Genomic DNA, 13,131 nt, shown 5'->3' with positions numbered 1-13,131 from the left:
GAATTTTGATAGTCACATTTCATTCACTTAATTGCATAAGTTCAGTCACGAATGTTGTGGGGATCTCGAGTTGCCAGACAGAAAAATCTAAAAATTAATAATCATACCCACCATAGATGATGTTAAATAGACATTGTTACTGTTGGACATGATGATCCTACAAGATGGACAGTGGCCCCATTTTACAGCTAAAGAGCCAGTCTGCACAAGCAAATTCATTGCCCAAGGTCATATGGCTGTCTCCTGATAAAATGTTCTTTCCCTCATGGCAAACTGCCTGTGATGGGAAGCTTTAACAGTTATTAACACGAAGATGTTATCCAAAAAAGAAAATGTGAGAAGGTCATTAGGGGACACTTAAGGATCATTCATACTGTCAGAAAGCCTTCTGATGTCACAAGGTATTTTCACAACAGTTGGAACATAAAATAGTTGAGCCTCGGAATATATAACATAAAAGAAAATGTGGGGGGGGTACCAAGATATTTAAAAAGTAACTAATGAGAAGGAGCCACGACACATCAATGATAGGCTCAGCACAGTATCTCCTTTAAATTTGAGGGGCCATATTCTATTTTAGTATAGGTTTCTCCCCACTGGTACAGCAATACTGTGGAGCCTGCTCCCAAGAGATACTTTTGTTATCTTTTGTACTACAGAAAAGGAAAAAGGGGGAAAAAAAAACCTTTAAGCATCCATGAAGAGGAAGGACAGAAGGACACAAAGATCAGAAGACTGGTATATTTCCCAGTTGCAAACAGGAAATGGCTAAAATAATAAATGAATGTCCAAATGACAAAACCTGAAGTGAAAGGAACATCTTAAAATTATATTTTTGTCCCTGTGAGGCAATCCAACACTCATTTGGAAAAGCATTTCCTCTCCAGTGATGGAAACTAAAGGCAGAAGGATGTGTGAAATGCAAGGGCATTATTCCTTGTATCTACTAAAATAACACTCTGGCCATTCATCACCAGAGGGCCAAATGCCCACTTGCATTGCAGGACACAGGATTCTCAGCTTTTGTGTAACTTACTCTTGATCCATGGCTAGCACTAAAGATTCTGATTCTCCTACAATTTGCATTGTTAGGACCATAATATGTCACAGCAGTGACAATGCCAGAAGTACTGACATTACTGGGTCTGAGTCAGTTCGGGTACCTGTGTGAGCACAAGAGGGAGAGATAAGGTCAGACCAATAACCTGATAGGCAGCATCCATGAGACGCTGGCCCACAGGAGGTCTCCTGCTTGAGGTGGCAAGTTTGGCATGGCCTGGTTTGCTATATAAATACACAAACCTGGCTTGGGACATTGTAAACAAAGCGGCGACTATTGCCCACCAGATAAGCCAGATTGCACATGAGGACATTGCATTAAACAATGGAACAAGGGTATGGCACATAGCCAGCAAAGAGCAGAAATTTCAACTGACAGAGGTCCTGGCAGTGCCGGTCGCCTGAAGCATACAGACTTGTGTATTGCATGGCAGGTATTCCATATGCTTGTGTATGTGCAGATGAATGTGCATTCCACCCAATAATTGGGGAAGGTTATTGGCATCAGGTGAATGAGAGCCAGGTTTAGCTAAAAATATCCTGCAACATGTCAGAGAGTTCCTTACAGCAGGGACCTTCTGTTGAGAACACTGGAAGAATTTTCAGTGGATATTCAACTCCCCACCCATCTATCTCAGAATAAACTCCTGAGGGAGGGTGAGGCAATGACAGCAAGAAGAGCTAAAACCCTGGGCAGTGGGTACAAGTCTAAGACCTTTACAAAGTAATGTTGGACATATTTTTAGCTGGGTGACATGGCATTTCTGCCTCTAAAGTCCTTGCTACCTTAAAAAAAAATTTTTTTTGCATCTCCAGGCCTCTGTATTTCCTTAAAATTAAAGAATTATATTAGATGAGTCACTTTCAATCTTCAGTTTTCGATAATAAAACTCTTTCCTCAACTGGAATGGCAAGGTAAACATAGGCCAATTTGAGATGCTCTGGCCACAGGGGAAGAGAAGTGGAAGGAGGACCTCCCATTGCCAAGGCATATCCTTGACCCCAAGTTCAAGGTTTGAAACAGGTGATCCATAGCAATTGAGATACTTTTAAATGTTTGTGTTCTTAAGATATGCATAAAAAGGGTAGGAAAGGTAGCAGAATACAACAGTCACTAGTATGGCATTATGTAAAAACGTGGATGTGTAACCGATGTGATTCTGCAATCTGTATACAGGGTAAAAATGGGAGTTCATAACCCACTTGAATCTAATGTATGAAATACGATATGTCAAGAGCTTTTTAATGTTTTGAACAACCAATAAAAAAATTATTTTTGTGGGATAAACAAAAGGTGATGATGACTTGATTGAAAGAACTAGGCCTTTGAAAATACAAAATCCTGACTCTGGAACTCATAGTTCTCGAGTCCAGGTCCAAGTCATGTGTGATTTTTAAAAAATATTTATTTAGTTGTAGATGAACACACAGTATCTTTATTTATTTTTATGTGGTGCTGAGGATTGAACCCAGTGCCTCACACATGCGAGGCAAGCACTTTCCCACTGAGCTACAGCACTAGCCCCTCATTTGTGAATTTTTGTACTTCACTTTCTCATCTACAAAAGGAGCTTGCAGGGATAGTTCTGCAGATCCAAGGTGACCTGTACTTCTAGCAGCATCTCTTTTGTGCTTCCAGTATACTCTTTATTACACCCTAAGAGGAAGCTGTAAAACTTGTTGTATGTGGAGGAGTGTGTCAATGAAGTTGGGAGAGTCCAAGGTAAAGAAACAAAAAACAAAAGAGAATTGGCCTTGGTGGATTTCATTACAGTCTGCTACAAAGAACATTGAAATTTAAGAGACTAAGTCATATATAGCAAAACCCAAATAGGATATACTGGAAAGTTTTTTAAAGCAATTCTTTTATTTATTATACATTTATTTATTTATCTTTCTATCTATTTATTTATTTATTTTTATGCAGTGCTGAGGATTAAACTCAGTGCATCACATGTGTTAGGCAAGCGCTCTAAAACCCAAACAGGATATACTTGAAAGTTTCTTAAAACAATTATTTATTATTTACTTTTTTATTTATTTTTCTGCAGTGCTGAGGGTCAAACTCAGTGCCTCACATGTGTTAGGCAAGCGCTCTATCACCGAGCTATAACCCCAGCCTCTATGCTGGAAATTATTACAAACATAGTCCCCAAAGGGTGAGTTGGAACCTCATCTTTCAGAGAATTCCTGACACAAACTATAGTTGACCCTTTGGTTCCACATTCACATTTTGAGGGCATTTTTATTCAATGAATAATATAGTATAACAAGATTTTACTTGCCATTTATATTGTATCAGTAGTTACGTTAATATAGATATAATTTAAAATGTAGAGGAGGAAGTACATGGGTTGTACATAAATACTGCACCCATTTTATACAAGGGACCTACCTAAGACTTGAGGATTTAGGTATCTACAGAGGGTCTTGGAACCAATGCATCGTGAATATTGAGGGACCATTGCATTCTGTTTTCTTTTATCTATGGTTTTTAAATATTGAATTTATCAATTAAAAACAGGAAATTCTTGGGGTGGCACAGAAGCCATTTCCCTCAGCCCAATCTCTCTGCACCATACCCATGCACACACAAAGCTCCCACAGGTTAGAAGCAGAGCAGACTCACGTGCCCAGTCGCTCTTCGTGCTTTTTGCTGTCTCTTCCCCACACTTCAATGTCCAAAATGCCCATCCTGTCAGAGAAGTAGTGAAAGTCAAACTGTTCCTGCCACTGCGGATTTGCACTCTTACACAGTGTCTAGAAAACATGCAGTTATAATATTTATTTTCTTAAAACGTCATATATTGCTATAGCAGCTACACATAAAATTTCATTTCTAAATGGCAGGAGGTTGTGACTATGGCCTTGCCCCTTATTAAGTTAAACTTCCTTTTATTAAATAAAAGTGACTTCGAGGGTTCTGAAATTGGCAAAACATGGCTACTTGAACTGGTCTTAGATTCAATAATTTATCCAAGTTCAGAAGAACGACGTAAGAAACCAAAAATAACATATTCACACCCATTGGTATGTGTATATAGTGAATGTACATCAATAGACAGTGGGCAATTTTTCTCTCTTGAGAAGATAATACTAATTGGAAAATAAAATGCAAGTAACATATTAGTTGGCTTATACATTCAGTGCTGGCTTAGGAACTACATAAATTAACTGTTTTGGGGTCTTAATTAATATTGATAAGATGCATTAAATGAGAAACCCATAACTTGTACATTGATGTCTGTTTCTCAAATCCAGTTACTGGATCCAGACAGTAAAGTGGGGATAAGACGTGGAAATTCCACTGCAGCCATACTTGAAAATTAATAAGAATAGACTGAAAGTCCCACAACTATGTCTATACTCTCTAAGAATAATTTCAAACCATATATGTGTTTGGTTCATTGGCAGGATTTTCATTTTTCTTTCTTCTATGGAGATCTAATTTATGAATAAGGTGTGAATAAAAATGTTGGACACTGTATATCAGCTCTAGGGACACAGCATCAACTACTAAATCCTAGCAATGACTATCTATGCATGAGAAAAACATGGGCAACTCTGATCTCAGGTGTAGTCAATGTCACAAGAAGTCGTTTAACTTGGCTTTCACATCACACTACATCAGATCACAGAATTTGGAAACCAGGAAGAAAAAGGGATCTATTAGAACCACGAATTATATGTAGTGTTCCCCAAGGGGGAATGTGGCAGATACGGGACAAATTCTACACTTTACCTTAGTCCCAAGAGCTGTGTTCCTAGTGATGAATAATTCCCCACAAATCCTGAGCTTGACCCTGACTGGCTAAAGGAACCTTAGTGGAGAGATGTGGTTACTTCAGATCCACTGGTAATGAAGTACAGCCTAAAACTACCAGCTTAAAATAATTATCTGTGTGTTTCTACTATAACTCACCCTAGATTTTTCACAATCCTCATAACTTATTCTTCAACATGTGCCTATTCCTCTACTCCTTTGTGCTGAAATTTTAAAAATGGCTAATATTGGATTTTGCACTGGAAATTGTACAACATAAGACAACCTCTTGCCTTCTGAAATCATTTTCCAAGTTTTCTGTTTCTTCTGTGCCCTCGATGCTGGAAAGCCCAAAACTGCAAATATCTTGGGTCTATTTTCAAAAATTTCCACTGAATTTTATTCTATGTAGCTTTTGACAAGTGACATAACTTTCAAGTATCTTAGCTCTTTTGATTTATAAAACATATGAAATATTCCTGTCTGACAGTTATGTAAAACTAATTAATTTCCATGGTTTAGAGACTATGGTTTGAAATAAAATCCACACCAAATTACTAAGATTAAAAATTAAATGGAATTTGGATTTACAGAATAAGATTTAAAGACAGCTAAAAATGCCATTACTTTCACTTTTAATACTGTTGTAGTCTATTTTTTTTAAAAAAATCACATCAAAACCAGCAGCACTTAGATAACTATTTTTGGTATTCACACTAATAAGTGAGAAACAGCAAAGAGGTATATAATTTTGAAAAAATTTTTTTCAGTTATCTCTTATATTTTAATCCAGATATCAAGCAATATGTGATTTTATTTATATAGGATTTTGGAGACATCAGGTATTTTTTCCCTGAATTCTATGAAACCTTTTTTATTTTCAAAATGAAAATAAACCGTGCATTCAAAACTATGACTCAAAGTTTTCTCTAGCTCTGAGTTATTATATTAAAACAAATTACACTAAGCAATCAAAGCAATACTCATATTAATTGACTGCATCTACACCATTATTTTGTTTTCAGTAATGTTCTCTATTATAGTTAAGACAGCTAAAAATAAGTTACTTCTATTTTTGTGAAATTTATAGTAGAAAAGTAGTTTTTAGCTAAATTTTTTTAAATTCTGAAAGACATCAGCTTTGTTGTGGCATTGATAAAACTTACCTTGCTTTTATACCTCTGATCTCCCAGTTTTAACTGGACAAACATTTCGGTCATGTTTCCTCCTGAGACGTTCTTCCCTTCCAACAAAGTTATACTTATAATTCCATTCCAGAGTTGGTTCTTTCTCAAGGACTCTGAGAGCCGCAGACTGCGTATCAAAGAGGACTAGAGCAAAAAATAAAGATGACATATAAATGTACTGATAATCATTGGGAGTAATTCTGGCCATCTTAGGAATTCCAGCTTTCAGTGTTGGATTATGTAATCACTCCTTGCCTGAGGAGAAGTGCTATTCTTCCTTGGTTTCTCAGCCCTGCAGTCATAGTTATGTGACTTGCTTCTGCAGCTTTGGACTTATAACAGTATAGCAAAGGATGAGCATAAGCAACACTCTGATTTGGCACTGGTATACACTCCCACCCAGTTTGTTCTTTGCTAAGAACCCTTGAACTGGGCCTTGGACTGTTTTAATAGTAAGAAGGGAAGAAAGGCATTTGGGGGAACAGAGATATCAGAAAGAGGCTTTGCATGCCTGGGAGACATGGTATCCCTAGACATTCAAAATGACTATGGATTTATCCTTCACATTTGAATATGTCTCCATGTTCCCTTATTCTTTGGACCAATTTTGGAAATCTCTATGCCCCTGTGAGAGTAACAGTTCCAAACTCAGCTTGTAGTGGCCTAGCTGACCAAATGAGCTTTGCAGATTGAGTGGGTAGGGTGGGGTGGAAAGGAGGATACACTAAGTATCATATAGCAGCTGGACCTAGAAGGGGGTACTTAACTATTAACCTATTTTTTTTCTTTTACTAAATTATATTATTTATGCTTACCCATAAATACTTTGAACAGAATATAGAAAAAGGCAAACATTACTTATTATTAAACGATAAAGATTATTGCATTCTAAGTATTTTTAATTTATTTCTATTATGTAAAAATTTTAAGCATACCCAAAGGTAAACACAATAAGCAGTATAATAAATATCCATGTATTTACTCACAGGATTCAACATTTTGCCTACATTAGTTCATTTCTCACTTCATTATTTTTTCTGGCTAAAATATATTAAAGCTAAATTCAGCATTTGTTTTTACATAATCATCATACCATGATCACCCTCAACAAAATTAATCATAAAAAGTTTCCTCAATATCATTAAATACCTGCCCATATTCGTGTTTCTCTGAAGGTCTAGACAATGTCTTTCTATGATCTGTCTGAATTAGGATTCCCACATGATCCACGTGCTGCACCGAGTTGGCAGCGTTCATTTTTGTTCTCAGCTCGATGAGAGAAATGGCACAAGCATAGACTTTTTATTTGAAGGAGAAATAAATGGGCTAAGGAATGTAAATGGTGCTCAGCATCATAGTCAAGCAATGAATTTCTAACACTATATATTCACTCCTGTCGTCCGCTCACTATATTTTCAAGATCATTTAGACACCAATTTTCTTGGACACCAGTTAGTAACAATTTATCACAACAAATGGTATGTCAGGACAATGTTAATTATATACTAGCTTACCTCAGCCAGCCCATGTCATCCCCCCATCTCAATAAACTATGCAACACCACCATACCAGGGCTTTTGTTGATCATTCAGGGAAGATCTACTTCCAAAGCAGCAGTGGATACACACTGCTTTTCTCCAGAAACACACACACACACACACACACACACACACACAAACACTAGAGGTGCTGATTCAAAACAGGGTGGGCAAATGGGTAAAGAATTAAAAAAATAAAAGTCCTCCTCTTACATCTTTCTTAACTCCCATTAGCAATCATGAACAGATAGAAATATACTAAAGTTTTGTGAAAGAGTTAAAATTAAATAACATTATATTTGTTAATAACAACACACCATAATATGGAGACAGGCATAGATGTGCTTACATTCACAGATGTGTATACACCTACAAAATATACTTACTAGATTTTATAGCTTGTATAGTATATGGGTCAAAAGCTTTTACCTTTAAAACAAAAAGATTTTGATTCATATTTCCTGCTGCAATTCCTTCTTTTCCTTTTTTTTTTTTTAACTCCCCCTTTCTAAAAGTTTGACTTGCCAACCAACAAGCTAAGGCATGACCCGTCCCACGGCCATGCTTCAAAGTTCCGACAGATATATTCCTCCCTAAGCACTGCAACTATTTCAAAATCCTTTTTATAAAATAGGGAGTCATGTCCACTCAGGATCAAAGGGCATCCTACAGTCTGGCAATTGCCTAAGAAAAATGGCAGCACTTCCATGAAATATGCCCTAAAATAATTCTGTAGCTTGGTATGTCCTAATTTCAAATTGGATGTTTATCTTGGAAAGGCTTCTATCTAACTTGTCCATAAAACAGCTCCACTTAGCTCTATGAGCTCTGTGAAAATGGAATCCAAAGCTGGTTATTAAGGGGGCCTAGAGATAGGTTCCATATGGCGGAACAGCATGGGAGGGCAAGGCTGAGGCCTATACAGGCGCGGCTTGGCTGGAGCTCCTGATCTATCCATGGACACTCGATGCATTACACCATAACATCTGGATTATTGCTTGTAATGTCCCTGGGAAATATCCACTTTCCATCAAAGCCTTTATCTATCTCAGTCGGACTTTGAACATTTTAGTATTTAACGCAGTCGTGTTTGATCTGATGGACTTGTTCTCTGCTGTCCAAGTTTTTTTTTTTTTTCCTCCATCTTAAAGGCTGTATAGAAGAGAAATTTTTGTAGAATTCACAGATAGAAAAGGACACAAGACCTTTAGTCTACTTATTTCACCCTAAATATTTCTGCAAATGCCACTATAAGGCTATGTCCAAATGTTTTGTTTGTGAGCCACATATTCTGTGTGTAATTTAAAGAACTTTTATTTTTTTTTAATTACTTTAACATTTCTCTTGCACCCTTGAGAGGTGTGCTGAGGCAGAAGGTATAACAGCAGAGTCTGTGGTTGGGGGCGGGGTGGGCCATTCTCGATGTGCTGTAACAGAGCCAGCTGGCAAAATCTTCTGTGTTCCGCTCTTTCTCCCCACAATAAATCGATTCATCTGCACTCACTCAGTTAGCTGAATTGCTCAGGTTTCCATATCTGTGCCCTCACCTATAAGTGAAATTTGTCATCTTAATGCAGCTGGGGATGTGAAAAGAGAGGAGATGACCCATCACAGGGGAAGCCCACTCTACCTGAACTGAACTGAAACAAGCACCAGGAGATAGAGCAAAGTTTCTGGGTCCTGACCTTAATTCCTCAGCAGACATAACAGATGAAATATAGTCCATCAGGGTTTTGTTATTTTTCTCCTTCCTCCCAAGAGATGGGAACCTTTTGCTATTTCTATGTTCCTTCCATTCATGTGCACTCTTCCTCGGCCCCCATGCCATCATATCGACACCCACTCTTCTAAGAGAGAAAAAGTGATTTCCACGTAAAGCACACGGGTCAGCTATGAATAATAGAAATAAGGCATGGTGTTCAGCTTATAAGCATACTGACTCTCATGAACATGAAACAACCTTGAAAATAGTCATTTGCCTCTGGGTTATGACAAACCATGGTCAAGGCAGAATAGGAAGAAGGAGATTGGGCTAGAAGAATATACTATGCAGCTTTCATTCACCTCAAGTAGTAAAAGAATTCACTTCTAAGTCCTCGAAAGTTTGTGACCTAGGAATACTTCATCAAAAACAGTGAAAATGCTGTATTCTAAAGACATACAAAACGGGCTACAGCTTAGCAACAGATATTATTTGGGGCTATATGCTAATAGGCATAATGGGGAGATGGTGATATGGAGTCCAGTAGCCTAATTCCTTGGTGTGGCTACAAAAAAAAAAAAAAAAAAAAAACAGGGATGATGTAAGGACAACTCAGTTCCTCCTATCTGTATCAAGTGGCAGAGAGGTTAGGAGTAAAGAAAGATCTAGAAAGAAAGGACTAGAAACTGGTGTTGGACTCTGCAGCCATTGATATCAAGGTTACATTCAACTGTGCCAAACTCTTTAGCTGATGATAGTGACCAACACCGTGGAGTGATTATCCAGAATACTTCCTTACATATAACAAAATTCAAAAATGGGATGCAATGAGAAAAGACAGTGACTAGGGTGTATCTACAAGGTGCCAAATATTGGGCCAGTATCCTCTCAGTGATCAAAGATTAACAATATCAGTGTCCCATATTGCTAACACATACTCTATTGACTCTTATTATTTCGTTTTCAATGAAAACACATGCACAAAAAAATGAACTAAGCTTGTGAGAAAAATGAATGGTAAAGCCGGATTCCAGCTCTGCTGGCCATTGCTTTGAAAAGCGAAGGGGAAACATGGGTCTATAAAAGCTTTCACTGAAATATTCCTTTCAAGTATTTTCAACATGTAAAACTACTGTTCCTTGTCAACAGCTTTTATAGCAAGACATGAGAAGATCCATACATCCAGGGAACAGGCTCTCAGACAAGACCTTCTTTGGCAGCTCTTTTACATCATCTGAAGAGGATCCTGTAGCCATAAATTCTAGAGCTACACAAAAATCTTTGCATAAGGATAAAAAGAAAGCCTTTTAAATTTCCCACATGTGCATGAACACGGAAGATGAGATTTATATTTGTAGGTGAAAACTCTATCACAGTTCCAAGGACATAAATAATCTGTGTGTACAAAGACATTAGCTATAAAAGTTCTGTTTTAAATTTAATATTTTGAAATTATAAGGGACTGTCATCACTCAAGTTTTCCACTTAAAAATATAAAAAAAAAGAATTAACTAAGAAAAGATTAAATAAATAGATAAGGATTATAAATATCCAATGACACTCAGGATTTAGGACTGGGGAAATATTTTTAATGCCATTTCCTACCATTAAAAACTAGAAGAAAAAAATGAAGGTCATGTGACCCAAAAAGGTTATCTTTTTGTTCTGACATCTAGGAAACTGAATGTTGTGCCTATAGGCAATGATGTTAATCATCTAGTATTTGATTTTTGTGTTGTCCTAATTGTGTTTACATCTCTGTTCCATTTGTCTATTCTTCTTTTTTACTTAAAGTACTACATAAGCACCTTTACTTAAAGTATTTCAGAGTCCAGGATTGGTTACTCACACTCAAGCTACTGAAAGTGCAGAGCTGATATCTGCCGGAGTATCTTCTTATGTTTTGCACAATGGGTACCTCCTCATTGCACCCTATCCTAGCCCCACCCACAAGATCTAAGGGCTTGCAGCCACAGCTGATGACCCACAAGGGCTACCCTTTCCTACACCTACAATTTGACTCCTACTATTCCAGCATCCCACTTAATTCTCTAAATCAAATTCCCCATTCCCAATCAAATGCTAATTATAAAGACTTTTAGGTGAAACCTGTATCTATTTTTGAAGGCAATCTCTATATATTTCCTACATCAAAAGTGGGGCAGGAAAGTAAGGAAACAGTAAAGAAGGGGGTCCATCAAGATTCTCCCATTCAGCAATATTTGGGATGATACAAAATTATAAAGTTATGGGAAAAGAAGCAATAATCTAAACAAAATTGCTATAAGAGTTACACTGAGGTTAAAAAAAAGGCAATGATATTTTACACTAATCCACTATATCAGAACTAGTAAAATTTGATATTCCTAATGAAGTAACCTTCATGCCAAATATTACTTAATATGAAAATCCTAAGAAAGAAACTTCTAGTTAAAAAAACACTAAAAAAGCCAACCAGGATATTTTAACCACTTTTACAATATTAATCAGAGTGCCTACAGTTTTCATTGACTTGTTTTGATAAGCCAAAAAGATATCTCACTTTTTTTCTTTAAAACTGCATACTCTCAAAAGCAAAACAATCAACATAACTATAAAAAGCCTTCACCAATCTATAACGTACATGTCACAAATAAGATCACAAGGAGCTTTCAATGAACTTTATCCATCTATGATCTTAACTAAGTATAAATACGAGGTTTGGGCATTTATTACATTCCTGAGCCCAGTATACTGAAGTCAAAATTCTGGAAACTACCACGACTGGGAGGAAAAAAAAGACAACAACTCAGTTTTGAGACACAACTCTGCAGTATATATATAAATACTGCTCTCTGGATCCTCTGTTCCCTTCATATTTTTGATATCTTTATCCAAGCCGTCAACATGTTTTCTATCCCTCTTCATTCCTTTGGCCATTCTTCCATAACCTCTCCTATCCTCCCTAGACTCCAATATTCCCCAAGCTCACAATTTTTCTTTCTAGCCTTTATGTTCTTCAACAAACTGCCAGTGCTCTTCCACAGACCGAAGCTCCCTAACTAAAGATGGTTATTGATGTACAGTACCAGTGTTTTAGTGCGGCAGCAGAATCAATAAACGAGAAAATACTGCTTTGTCAGGTTTCAACAAAGCATTCTGGGAAACTTTACTGCTTTGGGTGGTTACAGAAACTCTTAATACAGAGAGCGAGAGCTGGGCTCCCTTCTGTGGTGAGAAATGATGTTCTTCTACCCTCTAGTGACTATAAAGGAATAAAGCAAAAGTTGGAGGAATTTTAAAGACCATGTTGCACTATTATTTATCATCTCTTTAGTTTATTTTTAAAAAGAACAAGAGTGTAAGGAACCAGGCGAACTGGTAGGATAACAAATCACTTTATCATACTTATTCTAAAATGTTCAAAATGCAAAGCATTTTAGTAAATGTGTGTCAGAACTTTGGTTCCTTTGGATTTTTAAAAAACACGATGGATTATAATTGCTCTCCCTCTCTCTCACACACACACACACACACACACCACAGAATCTCTGACCTGCAGGTGCCACCAGTTTCAAATTCCTTACTTTACAGAGAAGTAGGCAACTGAGGTACATTAGGTTATAATTTAGAGATGTCACATGTGTATTCAGATATGTGGGTATATACATGCATACAGAGAGCTTGTGCAGCTTCTTCCTGCCACCTGCAATCCACCCCACCACCATTTAGAAACTGAACCGAACAAACATCTTCAAATATTGCATCATTTAATAGGAATTATTTTTATTGATTATTAATCTTTTAAAAAGTAATACAGGTGCTAAATTAAGCTATAAATACTTTTTGGGTTTTGCTTATTTCTAAAATAACTTTTACACTTAGTCATCTAAGTTAAATTTT

At 36.9% G+C, this 13,131-nt stretch overlaps 1 protein-coding gene across 9 annotated transcripts in view; it reads right to left on the bottom strand.

Moving 5' to 3' along the window:
• The window catches only part of Mctp2 (multiple C2 and transmembrane domain containing 2), a 219,554-nt gene that overhangs the window by 109,102 nt on the left and 97,321 nt on the right, over positions 1-13,131 (bottom strand). For 6 of the 9 annotated variants that reach the window (XM_015493108.2, XM_048790319.1, XM_048790320.1 and 3 more), the window contains 2 exons: positions 5,989-6,153; positions 3,689-3,819 (listed from right to left, as the gene is read on the bottom strand). In XM_015493108.2, the coding sequence (XP_015348594.1) occupies positions 3,689-3,819; positions 5,989-6,153 (296 nt within the window). Of the gene's footprint in view, positions 1-3,688; positions 3,820-5,988; positions 6,154-6,264; positions 6,824-9,232; positions 9,356-13,131 lie in introns of those variants that run through there. The other 3 variants (XM_048790324.1, XM_048790323.1, XM_048790325.1) reach the window with 3 other exon arrangements.

This window comes from Marmota marmota, unplaced genomic scaffold, assembly GCF_001458135.2.
Source record: "Marmota marmota marmota unplaced genomic scaffold, marMar, whole genome shotgun sequence".
In the NCBI taxonomy this organism is placed as follows: Eukaryota; Metazoa; Chordata; class Mammalia; order Rodentia; family Sciuridae; genus Marmota; species Marmota marmota.
Note: the sequence above shows the minus strand (reverse complement) of the source record. Positions and strands in the feature narration are given on the sequence as shown.